Below are 23,746 nucleotides of genomic sequence, written 5' to 3' on the forward strand. Positions count from 1 at the left end.
TTTATATGTCATCCGAGCCATGTAACAAATTACCTCTTTAAGCATATATGTACTGTTTTCAAAAACTTGTTCTCCTTCTACCCATCTTCATTTGTTTCTCCCCAAGCATCATCCTCAGACTGAATAATCCCAGTTGGAAGATGTTTTGTTCTGTTCAGCCTAGATAAACCTAGCTTCTCCCTCCCTTGTTCCTCCTCTTCTTTCTTGGAAGCCTCCTCCATCCCTGACCCAGTCCCCTTCTGTGCTAGCTTCTTGCCATGACATCCCATGACTATCACTACTGTGCCACTTAAGATTGAGTATTCTAACTCTATCCCCTCTCTACCACTTGCCTCTTGAGAGCAAGGAGCTTGTCATTCATGTCTATGTACCGAGCATCTAGCCCACGGTCTGACACACAGCAACTTGTCCCATAAAGGGCAAAATTTCCCATCCAACCAGTTGCTGACCTCTTGACTGTCCTGTAAACAGAACTTGCTACTGGCTACAATTCTGCTCTTTCTCTATAATGGCCCAGTCCAGCCCACCCACCCAGCCCCAGAGGAGATTCTCCTCCCTCAGCAGCCTCAAATCCACCTCCACATGGCTACTCAGGAAGCTCCTGGGGGTCCCTCCTACTTCCCAACCTCATGGCACTTACAGTCAGTAACCCACAATTTAACACTAGGCTTTAATGTATGTATGATGCACTCAATCAAACATTAGGGATATCTCCCTGATTAAATCTTGACTTAAAGTAGAATTTACATTAATATAAATAATAATTTTCTAAAAGGTCGCTATTTGCAACTGGATGGGATGCTTGAAAACTCCCGAAACCCCCCCAGCCCTAAGAGTGCTGTAGCAATACCCTCTGGAACAGCTATGTCTCAGATAAGGCTGAACCAGAGGATCCCTATACAATCTGTGACACCCTCCCCACCGGGGGCAGAGATAACACCCATGCTTCTCCCATTTCCCCCACACTCCCAGCATAAAGCCTTCTGTGAGCACTTAAATATTACTGATATCATTTGACAGCCGTGTGGAAAGAAATGAGACATTCTCCTGCATGTGAAGATAACTTAGTTTCTTACTAACGTGTTTCACTGATGAAAAACAAAACAGACACCAAATTCTATTCAACCCAGTATCTAAAAGTATTCTTTTTCTTATTAAACTTCTCTATAAGCGTCATGGTTATTTTTTTCCATTCATTCACTCTACCTCCTCCCTCCCCACATGTACACATTATTAAACATGTATGCTTTCCCTTTTTAAAAGAAGGAATAAGGTGTTAAGGAACCCAAGGAATAGATTTGTGCTCCAGCTTAGTTTCTACTAGTTGTGTGACTCAAGGCAAGATAGAACACTTCTTTGAATCTTAACTTCTTAGTATGCAAAATTAGCTCCCAAGTATGGTTCAACTTCCCTTCCTACCTATGGGAATGATGTAATAAATAATGAGATTTTGTAAAAAAAGAAAAAATATTATGTCACTTTGCGGTGTTATTTTTTTGTATCATTGAAGAACCACCTGCCACAAAGTAATATACACTCTTTTTTTCTCCACATCTTTTTTTTTCTAAGATTGTATTTATCTGATAGAGAAAAAGCAAGCACAAGAAAGCAGAGTGGCAGGCAGAGGGAGAGGGAGAAGCAGGCCCCTGCTGAGCAAGGAGCCCAACCTGGGGCTTGATCCTAGGACTCTGGCATCATGACCTAAGCCAAAGGCAGATGCTTAACCAACTGAGCCACCCAAGCCCCCCTTTTTCCCACATCGTATTACAGTATTTCCAAGTCAAAGAGTCTTGCTGACATAATCGGTAACAAGAATAAGAGGCACAGTCAATAAAACCATGGAAACTAGGGGGAAAAATTCAGTAATTATGGTTATTACAGCAATTAAACACTTTGGGAAGATTAAGTTAAATTTCCATTATAATCACTTTGTTGTCTCTTGTTCATGACTGTGTGACAACTTTTTGGTAGGTGCTTTTTTAAATTAAAGTACAGGAGGAGATTCTTTTACTGTTGCTTCTGCTCTCTGGGATTTCACTGGAATCCTTCAAGTGTGAGGAAAAGAAAATGTATCTTTGAGCCTGGAAGTACTATTAGACATGTCACATCGATTAAAGGACTATTTACAAGCAACACTCTCATGTACTTATCTCTTCCCTAATTTCAAAATGTAGTTTGATATTAGAAGAGGATTTTTTAACTGAAGAAATATATAAAAATCAAGAGGATAGGAGTAATAAAGGAGCCTCATTTTAGAGTTGGTATGGACACGCCTCCAAGATGTTACGGGAATCACATGGAGCCCTTCCAACTTTGTCCCTCCTCGAGGAAGGTAGGATGATTTAAGATTTTTGCTGGCCAAAATTATCTGATGTTTTAATGTCCTACAGCGGTGATGTAGTGTCACAGAACTGTCCATTAAAAAATCTTATTAGGTATAACTGTATGCATTAACCTCTTACTTGAAAATAGTTCAAATTCAAGCAATTGCATTCTCTTTCCATAAATCTGGGTATTTACTGAGCTTTCTCATGAAGTTGGGATGTTGATTGTGGAAGGCACTGGTATTCTCAACAGCATTTGTCTTATTTTAAAGCAACTGATTTTTAGATGTAACATATTCCAATTATAGCTGCTACTACTACTCCTTCTCTCTCCAGATCCTCTAAGTTCTCTCCCCATCCAATCTTTTCTGTTCTTCCCTTTCCAGAAGCTGCAAGAATCAGAAACTTCAAACTCTTTCCTATATAATAATACAATTTCTGGCCATATACAATGAAAAACCTTTCCATCTATTATAGATCATAGCTTTTTCATAAAAAAATTCATTTATTGGGACCATAAATAATTTTTGTATTTTATATCATTCTATTGCTAGACACTGCCTCTGCTATTATATGCATTACACTTACCCTGGCTTTTTTTGTATCTTGATGTTTTGTGGTTTGTTCTTTCGGTTTAATTCATTCCCGTTCTTGAACCATTTGAATTTGAGAGAGGAGTATTCAGAACTGGTCTCACACCGAAGCACTAGTTTAGAGCCTGCAGCAGACTCCTGGCTTCTCATCTCTTTCAATCGGGGAGGCAAAGCTAAAAAAGAAAAGAGAAGGAAAAAAAATTCTGATCATCTTTCAAAAAGAAATATATTAATTTTAAGTGAACTTGATCAAGACACCATTCCCAAATGTTTTACTATCTAAGAGAGAGAGAGAGGGAGGAAAATGAGTCAACCAAAACGGATCTCAGCTTGGAGAAAAATAAAATGCCTAAATAAAATTTACTTGAGAAGGGAGTGGGGGAGAATCTAGATTATAAAATATTCCAGATGGTTACTTCCCCAATCTTTACATGTTCTAATGCCAGTAAAGTCCTGAACATTGATCATTTCAAAAATATGAAAACCTATGCTGAAGGAGAATATGCAAACCAGGCCCTCATCATCATTATTATTAGTTCTAATTCCAGTATAGTTAACACAAAATGTTCTGTTGGTTTCAGGTGTACAACATACAGGCCATTATTTGTAAAGTATGTGCACATCTCAGATCACAAATTATCTTCATCAGAATTCTGTAAATAGATACAGCAGGCATCATACCCATGTTTTAAATGGGAAAGTTTAATTTCAGAAATGGTTAAGTGACTGACTTGTTCATGATTATGTTTCTGGAGAGTCAGAGTTAGACTCTGCTATCATCAGAGGTGGCTCAAAGAACAAAGAGAATTCATCACTCTTAACGATGTTCCTTTCGGGGCACCTGGGTGGCTCAGTGGTTGAGCATCTGCCTTTGACTCAGGGTGGATCCTGGGGTCCTGGGGTGGAATCCCACATCAGGCTCCCTGCATGGAGGTTGCTTCTCCCTCTGCTTATGTCTCTGCCTCTCTCTCTCTCTCTCTCTCTCTCATGAATAAATAAATAAAATCCTTAAAATAAAAAATAATAATAATGTTTCTTTCTTCAAGACAGAAATTCTCTGTTGACATCACTTTTTTATTAGACCTACGGTTGCTGTCCTACAGACAATGAATGACCATTTCAGATGACTACTATGTGCACATCAAATTGTCAATTTGACAGGAATCAAATGTTATAATACCTGAGATTTGCATTAAAACAAAATGGTGGTAGGGAATGGGTAGGCATAAAAATGAAACAAATTTCCCAAGAAGCTAGTTGATCATCACAGAAGTCAAGCAACAGGTATGCATGCCGTTTGGTTATGTGATTCAATACAGCATGCCTGGGTTTGTCAAAATAAAAGGTTTTTTTAAAAAAACAAAAGTATAATGAATGGACTTTCCTCTGCATACAACATTTCACTTAATAACCGACATCACACAACCTGAGTTCTCAACAATTCTGTGTCCACTGAGTCTTAGAGAAGCCAACTACCAAGTCCACTTCTGTTCCAGTTCAGGTAGTAACAGAAAATCCCAGAAAACAAACCACGACAAGTAAGACTGCCCTTCCCTGATCCAGAGTGTAATTATTCACTGGGTATGGTGACCAGGACTCCAAGGACAGCAATCAGAGCCATGTTCCAACAGGAAATGAAGTACCTTTCCTACTCAGGGTATGTTTGTTTTTCTACAAGTCTGCCTTTACCAAGTAAATTCAAAGAAATGTCAGGAACAAGCAGAGGAAGGTTCCTATAAATTATAGCAAAAACCATCTGAACACTGTGATTTCTTAGCAGAGCTCCTAAAATTACATGTGCCCTTTGTATTTATTTAGAGGCTAGGAGAGGAGGTGGAGAAGTAGGCACTTAATGTGAAGATACAGTGGCAAGATAGAAAACTCATTTCAGCTGTTCTTTGCCTTTGATATCTGATGATTTTATCTGGTTCTTGTTTTCTGACAGCTTGAAAATAAGATTTACTTCTGAACAGATTTTTATAGGAGTCTTCTTTTTAGGATGGGGTCCATGATTCTCTGTTTTGGAGGCTTTTAAAAACAGACTAAATTCTCATCTATCTGGAATAGTGTCTGTAGGTTCTCATTAACTCTTGAAGATCATCTTCCACTTTGTGAGCCCGGTAGAGGGTTTTAAAGAAACAAATTTGCTGGAGCTAAATGACATGAAAGAAACGGGCTTACATATATTAAGAAAAAATAAACTGCCTCGCTATTTTACGTATAAACTAAAAGAACAGGTTTGATATTTTTTGGGTTTCACTGAGTTTTACATTTAACTTAGCACACAACCGAAACTCTCAAGTTTTATTCCCTTGCCTTCAAGCAAAAGGTTTTCACTGTACTATTTCAGAAATACTTAACTCTCAATAAAGCACCATGTACCCTCACCCACCACTCCACACACTTGCTTATCAATACTGTCTCAATAGAAATCTACTAGACTTTGGATTCTTTAGTTTGAACAAATTTTCATCAAATCATGTGCATCTTTTTCCTTTTCTCTCTTTCCCTTTCTCACTCCTATCTCTCCTTCCCCTCTTGTCTACCTCTTTATCTATTGTTTATTCATTTAGTATCTGAATCTCAAACATGAGAAAACAATCAGACAAATTCAAATGGAGGAATATTCTGCAACACAACTCATCCAGGCTTCAGAAGCACTGATGTCATAAATGACCACAGAAGACCAACTGTGAGAACTGATGGGAGATGAAAGGAGATTAAAAGACATGACAAATAAATGCAATGTGTAGCTATCACTGAATCATGCATCACAAAAAACTCTCTGAAAGATATTATTGGGACTCGTGGGGAAATTAGAATCAAGGTATCATATGAACATGAAATTTCTCAAGTGTGGTCACCACACTGTGGTTACACAGAAGGTCCTTGTGTTCTTAGGTGGTATCTGCTGCAGTCCTGGGGATGAAATGTCATGAAGCCTATAATCAAGTTTCAAACAATTCAGTAAATAAAGGAATATATACATACATATGCACATAAACACATAGTAAGAAAAAGAGGAATCTTGGTTTCTCTCTGTTTTCTTGTCTTTTTCATCTGCTCTCATTGCAGTTCAATAAAACGCTCAAGATTTCATGAAATTTTAAAATTTTGGTTAAGTTTGCAGTCATTAAAGGAGATTCTTGGGAATATTGGAGTTTTAATTCGCAAATATATCTCCTAAAACCATATCATCCAATTAAATTCTGTTACTGGGCCGGCACTGAAATCGTCATATGGTTCAACCTCATACCCATGACTTTGGGGCTCCAATCCTCCCCAAAGGGAAGGAAACAACCACTCATCTGGTAGGTCAACATTTATCCTTTCCTTTGGCATTTCAGGTGCAAAGAAAGACCCACATATCTTTTGTCTTTAAGAGATGATCTGTGATGTAGTGCTGCAGAAACCCTCAGCTCTAAGTCTTTCTTTGTTAAAATATCCACTCCTTAAGCTGACTCTGTATAAACATTTCTTAGTGTTTGGGGTTCTGGTATATCTCCATCGACTGGCCTGAGCTCCTCCCCCTTGCACACAGTTACAAGTCCACCAGAAGTACAGAAGTTCCCAGCTACTCTAACTTTGCAACCCTTAAAGTTTACTTGTAAAAACGTCCCTGCTGTACCTTTCAAGGGTCACCATCTATGACATGAGGATATCTCACTTTTCAGAGAACAGCTCTTTCAAGGAGTTAACTCAAAATCCTCCGGAGCATAAATGCAGAAACAAATCTGTATACCATGAACAGAGCCACACAACTGCATCCTTTGTCCATGGGTGTTCTGTTGTCAGTGGTACCTTCTACAGAAGCAGCATACAACCTTCCTCACTCATTCTTGATAGAGCCCAAATTCAAGTCTCCTGGAGACTGGGCAACAACATAAATTCTTCTCTGTCTCCTTATATGACCACACTAATAGAATAGCTGTGAATATTTCAGATTCTTCACAAAAATGCAAACTAATAATTGAGCGCCAATGATGGTGCAGTTATTCTCATCTATACATAATGGCACAGATTAAGAAACTTTCTTTTATCAAATTATAAAATAATCACCATATTTTAATGGAAGACATTTTACTATGTATGTTTCCCAGTCAATAATTTACACGAAATAATCTTATTTATTTCATTAACAAAAATCTATTCCATCAAGTACTTTCTAATACTTAGACAGAAGTTTGTAAGGCCAGGGATCATTCTTAAACTGGGGGGCAATATTTTTTTAATTGAGTACTTGGATTTTAAAACTGCAAAAAACAGGGAACCCTGGGTGGCGCAGCAGTTTGGTGCCTGCCTTTGGCCCAGGGCGCGATCCTGGAGACCCGGGATTGAGTCCCACGTCGGGCTCCCGGTGCATGGAGCCTGCTTCTCCCTCTGCCTGTGTCTCTGCCTCTCTCTCTCTCTCTCTCTCTCTGTGTGACTGTCATAAATAAATAAAAATTAAAAAAAAATAAAACTGCAAAAAACAAAAGTATTTGCCTTTCAATCCCTGGGTAATAGTAAATTGCTTCAAGGTAAACAATGCTACGTTAATGCTTCGAATGCAGTACGTGTTCTGAGAATCTAGGAGGCGATTTAATTGTACTTGGTCTGCCTACCATTCAGAATTTCACTTTCAATGTGTTTCTGGAGAGGCAGAGTAGTTCCACACCTTAAAATAATTTAAGGATAGAGCAAGTTTTAGGTAGTCTTGGCCGAAATCTATTTCAAACTTAATATGAATGTATCTACACCCTTAGAAATGTATCAACAGAGACAGACAGTAAAGTGCAATAAAGAGCAGCCTTTAAAAGAGAAACTCCCAAACCCTCAGAGCAATACCACACACTTTACAGGCATTTCTTTTTTATTGGCTTTAAGTGTCTTAAAGCCTTTAAAAGATCACAAACACACTCTTTTGACTCTAACTCAAAGCAAGTAGGTATACTAGATACACTAAAAAGTCTGTTTTTGCACTTCCGTGGCTTTTTAAAAAGATTTTCTATTTTTCTTTATTTAGAGAGATAGAGCGAGCGAGCACGTACGAGTGGGAGTGGGGCAGAGGGTGAGGGAGAAAGAATACTGACCAGCCCCCTCCACTGAGACTAAAGCCCCATGTGGGACTTGATCCCAGGATCCTGAAATTGTGACCTGAGCCAAAACCAAGAGTTGGACACTTAACCCAGTAAGCCACCCAAGCATCCATAAACTTCTACCTTCCTTATTTGATGTCACACAATGTAGAACAAAATTGTGGCAATAATCCCAAAATCTTTATTTTACATTCCGACCACACGAAAACTTCAGGCAATGTGTTCATTTATTCCAACAATTTAATGTGTGAATAAATATTTGCACTAAAGGTGAAATAAATATGTATAAGGAACTATTCATCTAAGCGATCCTCCTGTTTTAATCGTCTACTGGGCACGTGTTTTAAAAAATATATTCAGTGCTGCTGTATCAAATATTATACTGTATTGTTAAGGTCAGGAAACAAGTTTTAGCATGTGTATAGAACCAAGATATGCTGACAGCATGTGACACTAGATAAGTTGTTGTTGCTGTCCTGTGAAGGATCTGACAGTGCAGAGCGAGCTCCTATCATTACTCTACGTGTCTGACTGTGCAGTTCATCCGAAGAGCTTCGCCACACTGAACAAATTAAACAGGAAACCTGCAAAATATTATCAGATACCAGCGAGCTTTCAGCTGCAATCCCAGAGAAATCTTCCCCTCCACACAACCGTTTAAAAGCCTGACATCACACACGTGCAGATTGCACCGTGAAAATTGGTTGTTAGTTAATGAAAGCCACACGAATATCATCAATCAGTCCTCTAAGTGGAAGGATGTCCCTTTTTCGTAGTCACGTTAGTGGTAAATAAATTACTGAAGAAAGCCTCCAAGATTCCTTTCCCGATCCTGTTTCTCCCTTGTTGAACCACCTTACAGAGAAGATTATTATGGTCAGGCACAGGGTAGATAAAGTTTATCCTTTGCCAGCTGGTCTTCTGAGCTGTGCTCACAGATTTAATAAGCTTGACTGGGAAAATGTATCTTATCAGGTTAAAATTTGTAAATATAGCTGTGGCAAAGGCAGCAAGTTCCGGTAGCGATGGTATTTCAGAATACTCCTTGGACTACCAGTCCTGCTACTGATGCAGCTAGTGGTCTGAAGTTTGGTAAGAACTAACCAATAAGGTCACTATCTATTGCCCCAAGTAGAGACTCAGTGCTCACACTGGCCAGTGCTTCAGATAGACTGTTCTGGACTCTAGTTAACTACAGTCCCCTGTGAGCTAAATGGGCCTGCTATTTGTCCCTGTGTATTCAGCAAAGATATTTGGAGGGTGAGATAAAACATGTAGATGCCTTCAAGTGAGACAAAGTCACTATAAAATTCAAGGTTTTATTGTAATGTATTCTCAAGCTGACTCTGTTATCATCAGCAGTAAAGCAAGCTTAACCAGAAAACACACTAGGAATATGCTTCAAAGTATCGTTAAGATAGCTGGACTCCAGAAATACCATTTTAGCAGGTCTGTGTCCAAATTTTTTTTTCTTCTTTTAAGATTTTATTTATTTATTTGACAGAGAGAGAACACAAGCAGGGTGAGCAGCAGGGAGAGGGAGAAGCAGACTCTCTGCTGAGCAGGGAGCCCAACGTGGGCTTTGATCCTAGGACCCCAGGATCATGACCTGAGCCGAAAGGCAGATGCTTAACCGACTGAGCGATCCAGGCCCTCTGTGCCCAACTCCTTATATGGTGCAAGGATGTGCATGTGCACTACTGAATCATACCTTTATGAGCCTACTGATCCTCATAACTATGCATGGAACAGGTCATTACACAACATAAAACAATAAAATTGGGGGCAATGTTTCAACATCTTACTTCCAATATTCACGACAGTTGGCTTCTTACTGTGGTTAACTTTGACTTCCCAAACATAGCAGTTTCCATCGGAAGGAATTCTTACATGTGGATGGGCTCAAAGTTTCACTTCTCATAGTTAACTGTTAACAAGTTGAATGAGACAGTATGATTCTTCTAAATGCCCTATTTGAGAATTTGAGCCACAATCAGCCCATCAAAAGGTATGTATATTCTAAGACCCCTCAAGAATGACAAGCACATTGTATATCTGAATACCATGCCCAATAGGCACCACTGAAGAAAACACATGTAAAGAAAGAGGAATTGATCATTTAAGGAATCTATCTCTACCAGATCAGATGTAAAAACAAGTTATTAGTAGGTGGCCATAGTCATGATTGGAAGGATTAGGCTATTTATTGGTGGTGGTGGTAGTGGTGGTGGTGGCGGCGTGTTTGTGTGTATGTGTGTCCATTTCGATTGGCACTTTATTCAAACATCCAAATGTCTACATTTATCAGAGGCAAGATACATAGGATCTTAGGGACCTGGCTCAAAGCAGAACCTCAAAAGCTTGCTGAAAGAGTAAGCAGAACAAAGGATCTAGAAGATTCTGAGAAAGCAGAGACCTAGGTCCAAAAGCTAATCCAGAGACAACGCCTACCTTCTCAAAAGACTTTTTATTATTCAGAATGGAAGGACCCCAGTGACATGACTTTTTGTTTTAATGCATTCTACCGGATTAGGACTCTTTATACTCCCTGCCATGTGACACCAAAGAAGAGAACGATGTTAAATTTATCTGGAAAAATCATCAAATAAATAGTAGTCTCTACTTGAAAATGTTCCTGTTCTCTGATACTTCTCTTCTCTGGTCATCACTGTTTGAGCGTTCTCTGGCCTCAGTGAGGATGCCGGTCATCGCAACCACGGTCCTTCCTGGGCCACTCAGTGTCCTATATAGGAGCCTCCCCAGAGGCCAGGTGCTCACCCACTCCAGCAAGAGGAGTACACACATTAAAATATTATCTCCTCGCCTTCAAATCAAAATTGATTGTCCTCACTGATGACCCCAGCCCACAAGCTCTAAGTTAGCTCCCTTAACTAGCAAGTGTGCTCTTGTGTTTATGGTCAACGCATATCCCCGCGTTTACCATTTCTCTGCAAAAGTTCTTGCATGAATTTCATGCAAAGCGGGTAATCATTTCATTTTACAGGTGAGGCTATGGGGAGGGGCAGTAGTTAATGCTGGAACTTGAACTTGCTTGATGTCATAAGGCTAACAAGCTGCACACCAGGATTTAAACCCAGGACTTTCCCCTCCAGCAGGGGTGCTTTTGTGCAGCTTGAATTGAAGGCAGGAAAAGGTCCTATTGACAGAAAACTAAAAATGGGACAGATTATTCCATTCCATAGCCACCGTGGTAACTTTCTGTTTCTCATAATAAGCTATATAAACCAGATCACCTCTCCACGTATGTCTGTGAGAGATTTACAACACTGCAAAATTCTACAGGGGAAAATAAGTGCAGATTTATTAGGTAAGAGAATTTTTCGGCCTGAAAATTGATATTATGTTTGTTGAAATTAGCAATCTTCCTCTTCCATACGGTTCTGTAATTCTGTGCCCAGGATTTTGTAAGTTGAGGGCCAACGATAAAATTATAAAACTACTGTAAGAGTGTTCCAAAAGTCTCTCCGATGAAGTTAAAATAAGGCCCCCGCAGTACTTTCAACATTAACTCCTTTAGAATAGTACCAGCTATCACTTCTCGAGTACCTACTGTGTGCCAGGCACTGTTCCAGGAACTTTATGTCCACTGTTTTTCAGCTCTATAGAAGTTCCAAGAGATATGTATCACTGTCGTTATTCCCAATTTACAAACAGAAACAGAGACGTAAAGCCACCTCCTACAGTCACACAGCTGGTATATTTGACACCAGAATCGGGACCCCAGAAATCTGACTCCAGAGCTCCTGTCTTTTTAAAAAAAAACAAAAGCAAAAACAAAACCATTTAATTTATTTATTCATGAGAGACACAGAGAGAGAGGCAGAGATACAGGCAGAGGGAGAAGCAGGCTCCCTGCAGAGAGCCTAATGTGGGACTTGATCCCAGGACCTCGGGATCACGCTCTGGGCCGAAGGCCAATGCTCAGCCACTGAGCCACCCAGGCGCCCCTCCGGAGCTCCTACTCTTAACTACAAGGCAATAAACAATTATTTGCTGTGTTGGATATGCTCATTGGTCAAATATCAGATTTAATATATTGATATATTAATAATTACTATAGTTTTCTCATTAAATCTGGGATACAACGCGTGGCAGATCATTTCTGCACATAGTCCGAGGACAAAAAAAAGTCTGAGAGAGAAAGTAGATATGCAAATTCCTGAATTTTCTAAGCTACTTTGATGATTTATAGAGAAATCAAACAAGACAGAACCCTTGAAGTTGGTAAGCCCACACAAGTTTCTTGAACTGTGTGACTGCTGCCATCCGCCAGATGCCACAAGGGTAAACCACGCTCTCTCTCACTCCAGGTTCACTGAAACTCAATAGCCCCCATGTGAGGATACGGCAACAAGAGGGTCTTAACAGATTAATGTTGTCCTTTCAAGGTGTAAAGGCAACGCACCGTGACGATGGGTGCTGGAGTAAATCACGGCGCAGTTGCTGGCAGCTTAAGGTAAGTGTTCCACAGGGCTGCCTAATTAATGCTGTCACAGCAGCTGGCCCCAATTACAGGAGCATCTCACTCACGGACAGAATAGAAGATGTCCCACCAGCTTCATATAAGGTCACCGATACACAGGGTTAACATGGATCCATCTCACTTTGCCCTAACCAATGAAGAGCAAATCTCATTTGACATAAGTTCATAAATTTGATCTCTTTTGTTGTCAAAAAGCAGGGCTTTTTCCTTCATTTGTTGCACATACCTGCCATATCCCTCTCCCAATACATCACTTAAAAACAGAGAAATGGAGAAGTATCTAGTTACTGAAAATTTGATATTGTATTTATTTTCTTATTGGAACAAAGGCTTTTTCTCTTCTGATGTGTTTATTGCTTACGTAAATTTAGCACATTAGCATGACCTTGATGCATTAATATTTACCTTCATAACCATTATTTCTTTGTTCAAATTGAATTAGGATCATTTAATTAACTGATATCACTAAAATGAAAGATGGAAATTATATAGATAGGTGTTTTAAACCAGATAAAATTCCCGGGTAAGGTTAGTTAGCCCTCAATTATAATTAATTTTAAACGGTGACAACTATGTGAAGACTTTTAAAGATTGCATAAAACCTAAAGCAATCGCTTGTGAGCAATGATGCTTCACTGATCTACCCATGTTAGTTCCCCATGATCTAGTTTTCACATGGCCATTTCAAAATGATTCCTTTGGTGAAGAAGAAAATTTTGCAGTGCTAACCATAAAATAAATGCATCCTTTCAGGACATCTAAAATCTACTTCTTTGTTATTTAGGCAGATCAACTTTCCTAGCAACCACACATTTCTGATTTTTCCTTTTTATTCACAGATAACTTATTAAACTGGATGACACTGAAAGGTACATGCCAGGATTGAAAGGCAGCGCACCAGATCAAAGGTAAATTTCTCTCCACTCTGTATACTACGGTTTTAAATAACGAGCCTTGCATCCCCTCTTCAGTAGGACTCATGTCTGACTTTCTGAGGATCTTTAAAGCTTGGGTAGCTCTTTGCATTTTTAAGCAGGTCAGCAGGCAACCTAACAATTGAATCCTTATCATTTTGCTCCTACCCACAGGAAAGACCAGGGAGGGTGATTCTCTTATCTCCGGGTTCCCAGGGTCATGAATTTGGTAAAGAGGTGGAAAATGACCAGAGTCAAATGTAACAGACTGTACACAGTAAGAAAACCTGGGCCACATCATTGATCATGTAAAACCATCTAATTTTGTCACCAATCTTACAGAGCTCCAAGGTTGGGATGCTTTCCTGTACAGTCCTCACAAGTCAAACTGTGATTAGAGCCAAAGTAGTATGTTTCAGACAACACACACACACACACACACACACACACACACACACTTCTCTCTCTCTTTTCTCTAAGATTTAAAATTCATGGCTTCCCTTACTTCACATTAAAAAACAAACGCATGAAAGCATCTTTTGAAAATAAAGGTGAGCTGCTTCCCACACATTCAGAGATAAACCTTTGGTGCCTAAATTGCAATCACATCTTCCCAGCACTAAGATTCACAAACAGTACACAAAAGAAACGTAAATGAGGTGTACTTAGCACATCAACATGTAGCTTTCCTTTCCTCCATAGGGACTGACAGGCCACTAGAAATACCTTTCAGTTTTGTTTGTTTTTCTTTAGAAAGAAGCTTAATTAGAGTCTCTGCTAATAGTTTCTAGTCCATGATTTTAAATCCCTAACTCCATACAAAGTGTCCTGCCCTTCTCTCTTTAGTTTCTGAGGTTCTCTATTAACTGGTAAGAATGGAGAGTCAGCAAACCTGAGATCCAGCGCTTGCTTGGTCTGTGGGATTAGGGAGTCACATAATTACTGTGAACCTCAATAATCTTGTGTATAAAAAAGGTGGGGGGAGTAGCCTCAGCCTTATCTATTTCATACAGTTGGGGAAATCTAATTAAAAATGATAGCAAAAACATTTTGCGTCTTGAAAAAAAATGAATTATCATTATTAGTGCCGATTCGACTGCCATTACCTATAAACCATCTGAAAAGTTAGAAAATATTAGGTCCTACAATGCAGAAGGCACAAAATTACATAATTAACACCTAAAAAAAAACCACACATCGCTTTGGTGTATCCTTAAGAACCCCCTCCCCCCACCAAAAAAAAAAAAAGGGCAGCTGGAAGCTATCAAGAGGGATCACTAAAATGTTCAAAAGGAAAGGCTGCCAGTGTATAGGAACAGACTAAACATCATAGAATCCTCAAGACTGATACAAGGCCAAGGAAGGAAAGCAACAGTCCTTAACACCATCAAAAGTTTAGATTAAAAAAAAAAAAAGTTAGATTCATAGAATATTACAACACATGCAAAGCCCTCAAGCAGGAAGGAAGTCATTTTAGAATAAAAAAAGGAAATGAACTTTTGCACAGTAAGAAGTATGATTTGGAAAATGCTTATACTGGAAGTCTGTACAGGAAAAGGACTCCGGAAGCAGCACACGGGAGGAAAAAGTAGGTTCTGGAGTCAGCACAGCTTCCTACTCCAACCTAGCACATTCTTTGGCCCCAGGTGAGACTCAGCCCCTCACCTACAAGGCAGATTTGCCTCACACAGGACGGAAGGAGAGAACCAGGGCACTGGACCAAGTACTTTGAACAGGAGACACTCACAAGCACACAATAAGCACTACATCAATAACAGCTTTAAAAAAAATTGCAGATTCATAAGGAAGTAATTACATTCATGGATGGAACTAAAACAGAGCCCATGGTTAGGTTATTAAAGCTGCCTTCATAAAAGGCAACTTTCACCATCTATGACCTACACCGGGCAGAGTCTGATGGCATTTCTTGTACTACTAGCACTTAGCCTACTGTTTACAAAGTGCTTTCATACGTGATCTCATCTCATCATAGAAAAGGGTACTTATGAGGGTGAAATCTGAAGAAGGCCTGTAGTTAGGCAGTAGTATTATGCCAATATTAATTTGGTTTTGATCAATATACCAAGGGAATGCAACACTGGATGAGGGGCATATGGGAACTCTGTCCTATCTTTGAAACTCATAGCTCATTCTTATAGATAACTGGCTTTATTCTCTTAGACATTTCCTGATTTCCATTCTTGCAACACGTGTTAGTGTATCTATTAAATAGATACCACTGTTTTAAGTACTCAAGATTCAGATCTGAATAAGGAAAACAAGATCCCTACCCTCCTGGAGTACAGCCTGGGGTGAGGGCAGGAAGAGGAAGACCTTATTAGCCATTTAGGCAGTAGTGGGATTTGTGAAATAAATTCTTTATCTTTGCAATTTAAAAGCACTAAAAATCGCTTTAGTAACTATATCCTTTCCACTTCATCATGCAATATAGCCTTTTCTATTCAAATTGAGACTTTGAGAAGTGATCACTAAATCTATATACAACCCACTGATATTAATCGGCCAAACATGGCTCAATGGGTAAAACGGCATCTTGAAAACTTATATCCATGGTAACATTATTTTCCTTATTAAAACAACTATTGACTAGATAGGCGTTCTCTACAGAAGTCATATTCTCTATACTTCATTATACCATGTTATACTCTTACCACTTTAGTACTAAATATAAGCCATGAAGTATCCTAGTAAAAAGCCCGAGACAGACAGACATAAATTCAGATCTTACTCTGCCATATGCTGGTTATGCAACCGTTAGTAAATTAGGAAAATTCTCTAGCCTCAGTCTCCTAAAATGTAAAATGAGATTAAATAGAACCAGCTTCAGAGGGCTGTGAAAAGAATGTAACAAGATAATGTGATTAATGTACTTAGCATCCCTGTGTGTCACAAAGCAAACATGCAACAATATGGGTGCTATACTTATTATATCATTACTTAGGTCCTTGTTTGGTTGTTTATTAAGCTTTCTAAATTAATACGAAGTTTTTAAAATTACTGCCCACTTAGAGCTGAGACCAATGAAAGCATATCCATTCTGGTCGCCAGCAAATTAACGACTTCCAAAGATGTCTACATCCTAACCCATGGAACCAGTGAATAAGATGCTTTTTACAGCCAAAGGGAATTTGCAGGTGGGATTAAGGTAAGGACTTTGACACGAGAAGATTATGTTGTATTATCCAGTGCACCCATGTGCATAATCATGTGAATCCTCAAAGCAGGTAACCTTTCCCCGCTGTGGTCAAAGAACGGCCAGAGATGCAATGTTGCTGGCTTTAAAGTCAGAAGAAGGAGGCTCCAATCCAAAATGTGTAGGCAGCCTCTGGAAGTTGGGAAAGCTAAGGAAACGGCTTCCCTCCCATAGCCTCCAGAAGGGAAATGCAGCGCTGGTAACACCACTTTAGCCCAGTGCGATCTGTCTCAGAATTCTACCCTACAGAACTCTTAAGATAATAAATGTGAGTTGTTATTAGCCTCTAAATTCATGGTAATTAGTCATAGCGGCAGTAGAAAACTTTTACAGTTCCCAAAGAGAAATGAATTGTGTTAATTTTCCAATATTAAGAGCTATGAAACCCTATCTCATGAAAATGTTATAAAGGACCTAATTTACAAAAATAAATACACCAGGGTAAGTAGAGCCCAGCTATGCATCATTTCACCCTTGATATCCTTCCACTCAGGGTCCAAGAGAAAGCTCCACATCAAAGGAATCATACACCCCAAGGCACAGAGACTAAAATCCATTAGGAATTTAGGAGCTCAAGTTCAAATCCAGAGACTTGACCTCAACCAGTTGAGGCCCCATCAACCATATTCTCTCTCTCTCTCTCTGGCTTCTCTTCCCTGCTCATAAAATGAAGAGGCTGAGTCATCTTATATACCGTTAAGCTCCGGAGTGAGTCAGGGAGATGTTTTCTTCTCCTTTTTGTACACTTTGTTTTAAGAATTTATAAGCAAAGAGTCACTGACCAAATTTTAGATTTAAAAATATTTTATGAATACTAGCATCCCAATGGTAATAACATACCAAAAGAAAGAAAGAAAACAGGACTTTTACAGAATTTTCCAAGGCTTTCCAAAACCCAAACCGAAAAATTGGTAGAAATGTGCTTAAATTTGACAGTTAAGGCAATAAAAATGAAATTATTTTCTTCATGACTTTATTATTTAATAGCAATAATTTTCTACTTTAGTTTAGAAAATATACTTATTTAGGCATTTTAATAAATAAAAACTTAAAATCCTCAAAATAAGACTTTAGGGATTAACATTACATTCACTTTGCGGTTGATTTCTGATGAAATCCATCACTTGAGAATCATGTATCTTAGTTCAAGACCTAAATTCTGTTTCTAAAGGAAGCTATTTCTTCCATAACTTTGGTATACCTCAAATGTATTACATAACACAAAAGGAAAATGTGATGGGACCAAAAACATGCAGCAAACCTATCTATAAAAGGGGAAAGATCACCTTGAAACAAGTTATAAACTATAGAAATATGACTCTCAAGAATGTAACCTAGATCAAGCTTCTAGACAGATCATGAAGGCCATTCCTAAGAACTGAGGTCCAGTGCAGTGGATCTCTTTGATTGAATCATTAGAAAGTACCTGCAAGGATTCAAACTTTAAGAATTTACCAAAATGTAAAACAAATAAATAAAGCAAAATTTCTTTTTTTTTAAAGATTTTATTTATTTATTCATGAGAGACACACACAGAGAGAGGCAGAGACACAGCAGAGGAAGAAGCAGGCTCCATGCAGGGAGCCCAACATGGGACTCGATCCTCGGTCTCCAGGATCACGCCCTGGGCTGAAGGCGGTGCTAAACCACTGAGCCACCCGGGCTGCCCAATAAAGCAAAATTTCTATAATGGTTCTGCTATAGGATGTGTTAATGTAATAAGTAGGTCCTAAGTAAGGGCATGCTATCAGCACATTAATGATCTGAGGGTCTAAAGGACAAACTTTCTTCTTCTAAGGGACAAGATTAAAGAGACAGCCTTAGTGATACATGAAAATCTTATGAAAAGAAAGCTAATACTCTACAGATGTGCACTGAAAGTCATGGCTGGTTTCATGGCTTCTAGAACTGCTACATTTTCCACTGTGTTAAGCTATCTGGAGAAGCTAATGGTACAGATGAAAAAACTTCAGAAAGGATTTCCCCATTTTTGTAAGAAGTGCTATAGAGATAGCATGTGCCAAACTTAAAAAAAAAATGAATAGGTTAAAATACTGATCTCTGCTAGAAGAGAATGCTCAAGGACCAAGGTCTGCAAAACAAGGACAGCCTCAGGTTTAAGGGTATAAAGATTGAGCGAAGTCGTTGAGAACAAGTATTCTTGGAGCTTTCACTGTGCTACAGTTTCTCATCAGGACCATTATTATTATTGTTGATGCTCTACTTCCAGTTCCATAAGTCTTCCTTCTTCACCTAGATCTACTTTTCCTAGAAGCCTCATTATTTTTAGTGTGCAATTGTGCTAAATAAGGTTGGTGGTTGTTGTTTCTTCCCCAGGAATTCAAGCATAGAGTTACAGCAGAAATATCTGCAAACAGAACAGGGATCTGCCAATGTCTGCAGGCTCCCAGCCCCAGGCCAGAGGTTCTCAAAGCTTGTGTACACATACGTCACTGGGGCAAGTTTACCAAAATGAACATTAAATAGTCACAGACCAAAAAAAAAAAAAAATAGTCACAGACCTTAGTAAAGACTCTGAATCACTAGAGTCAGATACAAGTCTACAAACGTGCTCCTCCAAAAAGCATCCCAGGTGATTCTGAAACAGGTGATCTGGGCACAACATTTTCAAAAATATTACAAATGCTCTTGAGGTGCCCTTCTCTCCAAAAGTTGTTCAGCATTTACAAAAAAATTAATGCCCACTCCATTAAGTCTTCCTAGTAAATATATATACACACACACACACACACACACATTTGGTATACATATAAGTATATATATAACTAATTATACATTTTATATATTATAAATATATATATATATTTGCTTACATTGCTAGGTAAATTAAAGAGAAATAAGACTTAATTTCTCTTCAGGAAAATCTGGAATCTCATAGAAGAAGACATATGTAAATTACAAGAATTTTTATATTTTTATGAGAAGTGCTATAATGGGTGGCAGCTGCTTTGTTACCTACGTGGTTTGAATCCCACCCTTCATATCCAAAATAATAGTTAACTAGGAGGCAGTGCTGGGTCTAAAAAATATCCTTTTGAGAAAAGAAAGAAAATGAGAGAATCAGATATTCCAAAAAACTTCTGAACTAGACACCTACATGCATCTTTATGGATTATGACAGGTAACTATTCTCTATGCAATGGCACAGTAATTTCATAATATTTAAACAACTCATTTAAAGTATATAGCCTTAATCAGGAACACATTTATCTTGGAGGTTCATAGGGAGGTTGCTTAGAAATACTTTTTCCCTAATCCTTGAAGCTATAGAAGAGAACTCTAAATCTGTGCTTTCTCTGAGTTTATTATGTCAGCCCCCAGATTTGATCACTAGATCTACAAGTGGCACTTGAAAACTATAAAAGGTATAAGAACTTCTCATCCTCATTTCACCTTGATTAGAGCAATCATACCCTACCTGGTGTCACCATTTTTTTTTTTAGATTTTATTTATTTATATCATGAGAGACACAGAGAAAGAGGCAGAGACATAGACAGAGGGAGAAGCAGGATCCCTGCGGGAAACCTGATGCAGGACTCGATCTCAGGACCCCGGGATCACAACCTGAGCCAAAGGCAGATGCCCTGAGCCACCCAGATGCCCTGGTGTCACCATTTAATCTTTACAAGAATACTTACCTCTAAATCTTTTCCCACATTATACTTCTCTGTTAGGCAATCATGAGCGTTAATAGTTATGTGGATATAAGAATCTTCAGCTTAGAGATCTTTCCTTTGAGATTTTGACCATCTTTGGTGTTGCTTATCTTGAAAAATGGCACAAACGTCCATTCAGGTGAGCAAATCTAAAATTTAAATTTCTCATCTACTCATGACCTATATCCCTCCATGAAAAAATTCACTCAGTTCTACTACCACCCCACCCCCCACCTCATCTCCATGCCTTCCTGGAAGGGAAATTCTGAAGTAGAAATTGGGCAATAAGCAGAGCCAATGAACTAGAAATTACTGAACTATAAAGCAGTCAAGAAGTAGGGAAGAGAAAAAAAAAGAAGTAGGGAAGAGAGGAAAGGAGAAGTAGGCCAACCACAAGGGCAATTAAACACCAACAGAAGTAAAACACACATCTTAGAAAGAGGGAAGTGGCCAGAAGAAAACAGTCATCATGAAGGATGGTCATACCCATTGCAGATGTTCATGCCTGAGAGGCAGTTTGGAACTACGACAAAGGTGGATTATAAACAAGGGGAAGGATGAGAAGTTGGAGTCAGAAGAAGCAGTACTCCTGGGTGGGGATCCAAAAAAAGATTTAAAATCTGCTGCTTAGCTTTATTCTACATTTGGCTTTAGATTTGTAGGCTCATTTCTGTTCCTCAAAGGCCTTTTGAAGGCCTGATGAAAACCTTGGAGAACTCAGATTCTTCATAAAAAGAAAGAACTAGTTGGAGAACATGTACTGTGCCAGCTGAGGAAAATGAGAATAAGAACTGTTGCAGCTGAAACTAGACCATTCTCTTACACCATACATAAAGATAAACTCAAAATGGATGAAAGATCTAAATGTGAGACAAGAATCCATCAAATACCTAGGGGAGAACACAGGCAACACCTTTTTGAACTTGGCCACAGCAACTTCTTGCAAGATACATCTATGAAGGCAAGGGAAACAAAAGCAAAAATGAATTATTGGGACTTAATCAAGATAAAAAGCTTCTGCACAGCAAAAGAAACAAACAACAAAACTAAAAGGCAACCTACAGAATGGGAGGAGATATTTGCAAATAACATATCAGATAAAGGGCTAGTATCCAAGATCTATAAAGAACTTACTAAACTCAACACCCAAGAAACAATCCAATCATGAAATGGGCAAAAGACATGAACAGAAATTTCACCAAAGAAGACATACACATGGCCAACAAGCACATGAGAAAATGCTTCACATCACTTGCCATCAGGGAAATACACATCAAAACCACAATGAGATACTACCTCACGCCAGTGAGAATGGGGAAAATTAACAAGGCAGGAAACAATAAATGATGGAGAGGATGTGGAGAAAGGGGAACCCTCTTACACTGTTGGTGGGAATGTGAACTGGTGCAGCCACTCTGGAAAACTGTGTGGAGGTTCCCCAAAGAGTTAAAAATAGAACTGCCCTACGACCCAGCAACTGCACTGCTGGGGATTTACCCCAAAGATACAGATGCAGTGAAACGGCAGGACACCTGCACCCCGATGTTTATAGCAGCAATGTCCACAATAGCCAAACTGTGGAAGGAGCCTCGGTGTCCATCGAAAGATGAATGGATCAAAAAGGTGTGGTATATGTGTACAATGGAATATTACTCAGCCATTAGAAACCACAAATACCCACCATTTGCTTCGATGTGGATGGAACTGGAAGGTATTATGCTGAGTGAAGTAAGTTAATCGGAGGACAAACATTATATGGTCTCATTCATTTGGGGAATATAAAAAATATGAAAGGGAATAAAGGGGAAATGAGAGAAAATGAGTGGGGAATATCAGTAAGGGTGACGGAACATGAGAGACTCCTAATGCTGGGATATGAACAAGGGGTAGTGGAAAGGGAGGTGGGTAGGGGATTGGGGTGACTGGGTGACAGGCACTGAGGGGGGGACTTGATGGTATGAGCACTGGGTGTTATGCTGTATGTTGGCAAATTGAACTCCAATAAAAAAAAATCATGAACATTAAAAAAAAAAAAAAGAACTGTTGCAGCAATAGCAAGAACATATATTTGATGGCAAAACACTGAAAGGATAGTAACTCTTCAAGGGATACTGTAGAGCAGAGGGAGGCAAATATGGCCCTCAGACCAAAGCCTGCCCGCCATCTGTTTTTGTAAATAAAGTGCTATTGGAACATAGTCATATTCATTTGTTGATAAACTGTCTATGACTGCTTTCTTGCCAAACTAACTGCAGAGTTGACTCTTTGCAGGAATGTTTGTAGACTCCTGATATGGAGCTTCAATAAGTCATCATAAAGTATCTACAGAATTTCACTTCTAATTCCTAACAATTAGAATTGGTTGGTGTTTCAAAGATAGATTGTCAAATGGGAATAATTCATGTAGAATCTATAGTTTGAGGGCCAAGAATGAACTGAGTATACAGAGTAGAATGTCCAAAATACTACCTGTGAATGAAAAGGCAGCTAGTTCCCCACCCAGATAAGCAGAGGAGGCTACAAAATGCCTATGATGAATGCCGACATTACCCAGTTCAGGCAAAAAAAATGAGGGTGGGGAATATAGATTAGAAAAGGATGATGAGAAAAACAACTCCAAAGTAAGAAAACAAATTTGTTATGAGTTTGTGAATTAATATTTGATTTGCTATATACTTTTCAGCATATATATTTTTTTGATGATGATTTCCTACCTAGAAAAAGAGAAGGGCTGACTAGAAGAAACCCCCTGGGTGAGGGTGGTTACTAGAAAGAAGAAATGAGGCCAACAGAATAAAAATAAATAAATAAATAACAACAACAAAAAAACACATAATCATGAAATGCCTCACCTATCTGGAATCTGAACATCTGCATCACCCAACAGAGGAAAATTCTGGTATTACTGGATTAGTAACTTATTAAGTCTTCTATCCTTTTAAATGGCAATTTTGCACAAATGCAGGAGGTGGATGGCAGGCAGGCCCCTAATTGCCTGTCAGTGATTTTTAACTATAGTCAAGATGACTCAGGTAAGATGTAAATGTAAGTAAGAAGAATGCATCATAGTTAAGCAGGAACTATTTCAGGATTCTGTGACAATGCATTATTATTTTAGACAGAATGAATTTCTGGCTTAATGAATCAAAGCTGGACAGTAACAATATTAGGAGACAATTCTGTACCTTCTTACTCAATATGGAAGACATTTTGTCCAATTTGTTCCTAGAAGGGCTCTCTGAGGATTTACATTGTTTACAAAATTGTGCTGAGTTTTCTTAATGGATATTAGCAGAAAAAAGGTAAGTGATTTTAAAACCAGAAATTGAGAAGTTGAAGAAAATACATCTTGGAAGGACTCAGGAAGTGCGACACATGTTGCAAATATTTCTAAAATGTGTTGCAATTGTTTCTTTGAAAGGGGGAAATAAGAATTATAGA

General features: G+C 38.8%; 1 protein-coding gene across 10 annotated transcripts in view; it reads right to left on the reverse strand.

Moving 5' to 3' along the window:
- Positions 1 to 23,746, reverse strand: part of NRG1 (neuregulin 1) — a 1,080,326-nt gene that overhangs the window by 168,050 nt on the left and 888,530 nt on the right. For all 10 annotated transcript variants that reach the window (XM_072763562.1, XM_072763561.1, XM_072763560.1 and 7 more), the window contains exon 2: positions 2,913 to 3,090. In XM_072763562.1, coding sequence (XP_072619663.1) covers positions 2,913 to 3,090 — 178 coding nt within the window. The remainder of the gene's footprint in view (positions 1 to 2,912; positions 3,091 to 23,746) is intronic.

The sequence above is a fragment of the Vulpes vulpes genome, chromosome 7 (genome assembly GCF_048418805.1).
Source record: "Vulpes vulpes isolate BD-2025 chromosome 7, VulVul3, whole genome shotgun sequence".
Taxonomy (NCBI): domain Eukaryota; kingdom Metazoa; phylum Chordata; class Mammalia; order Carnivora; family Canidae; genus Vulpes; species Vulpes vulpes.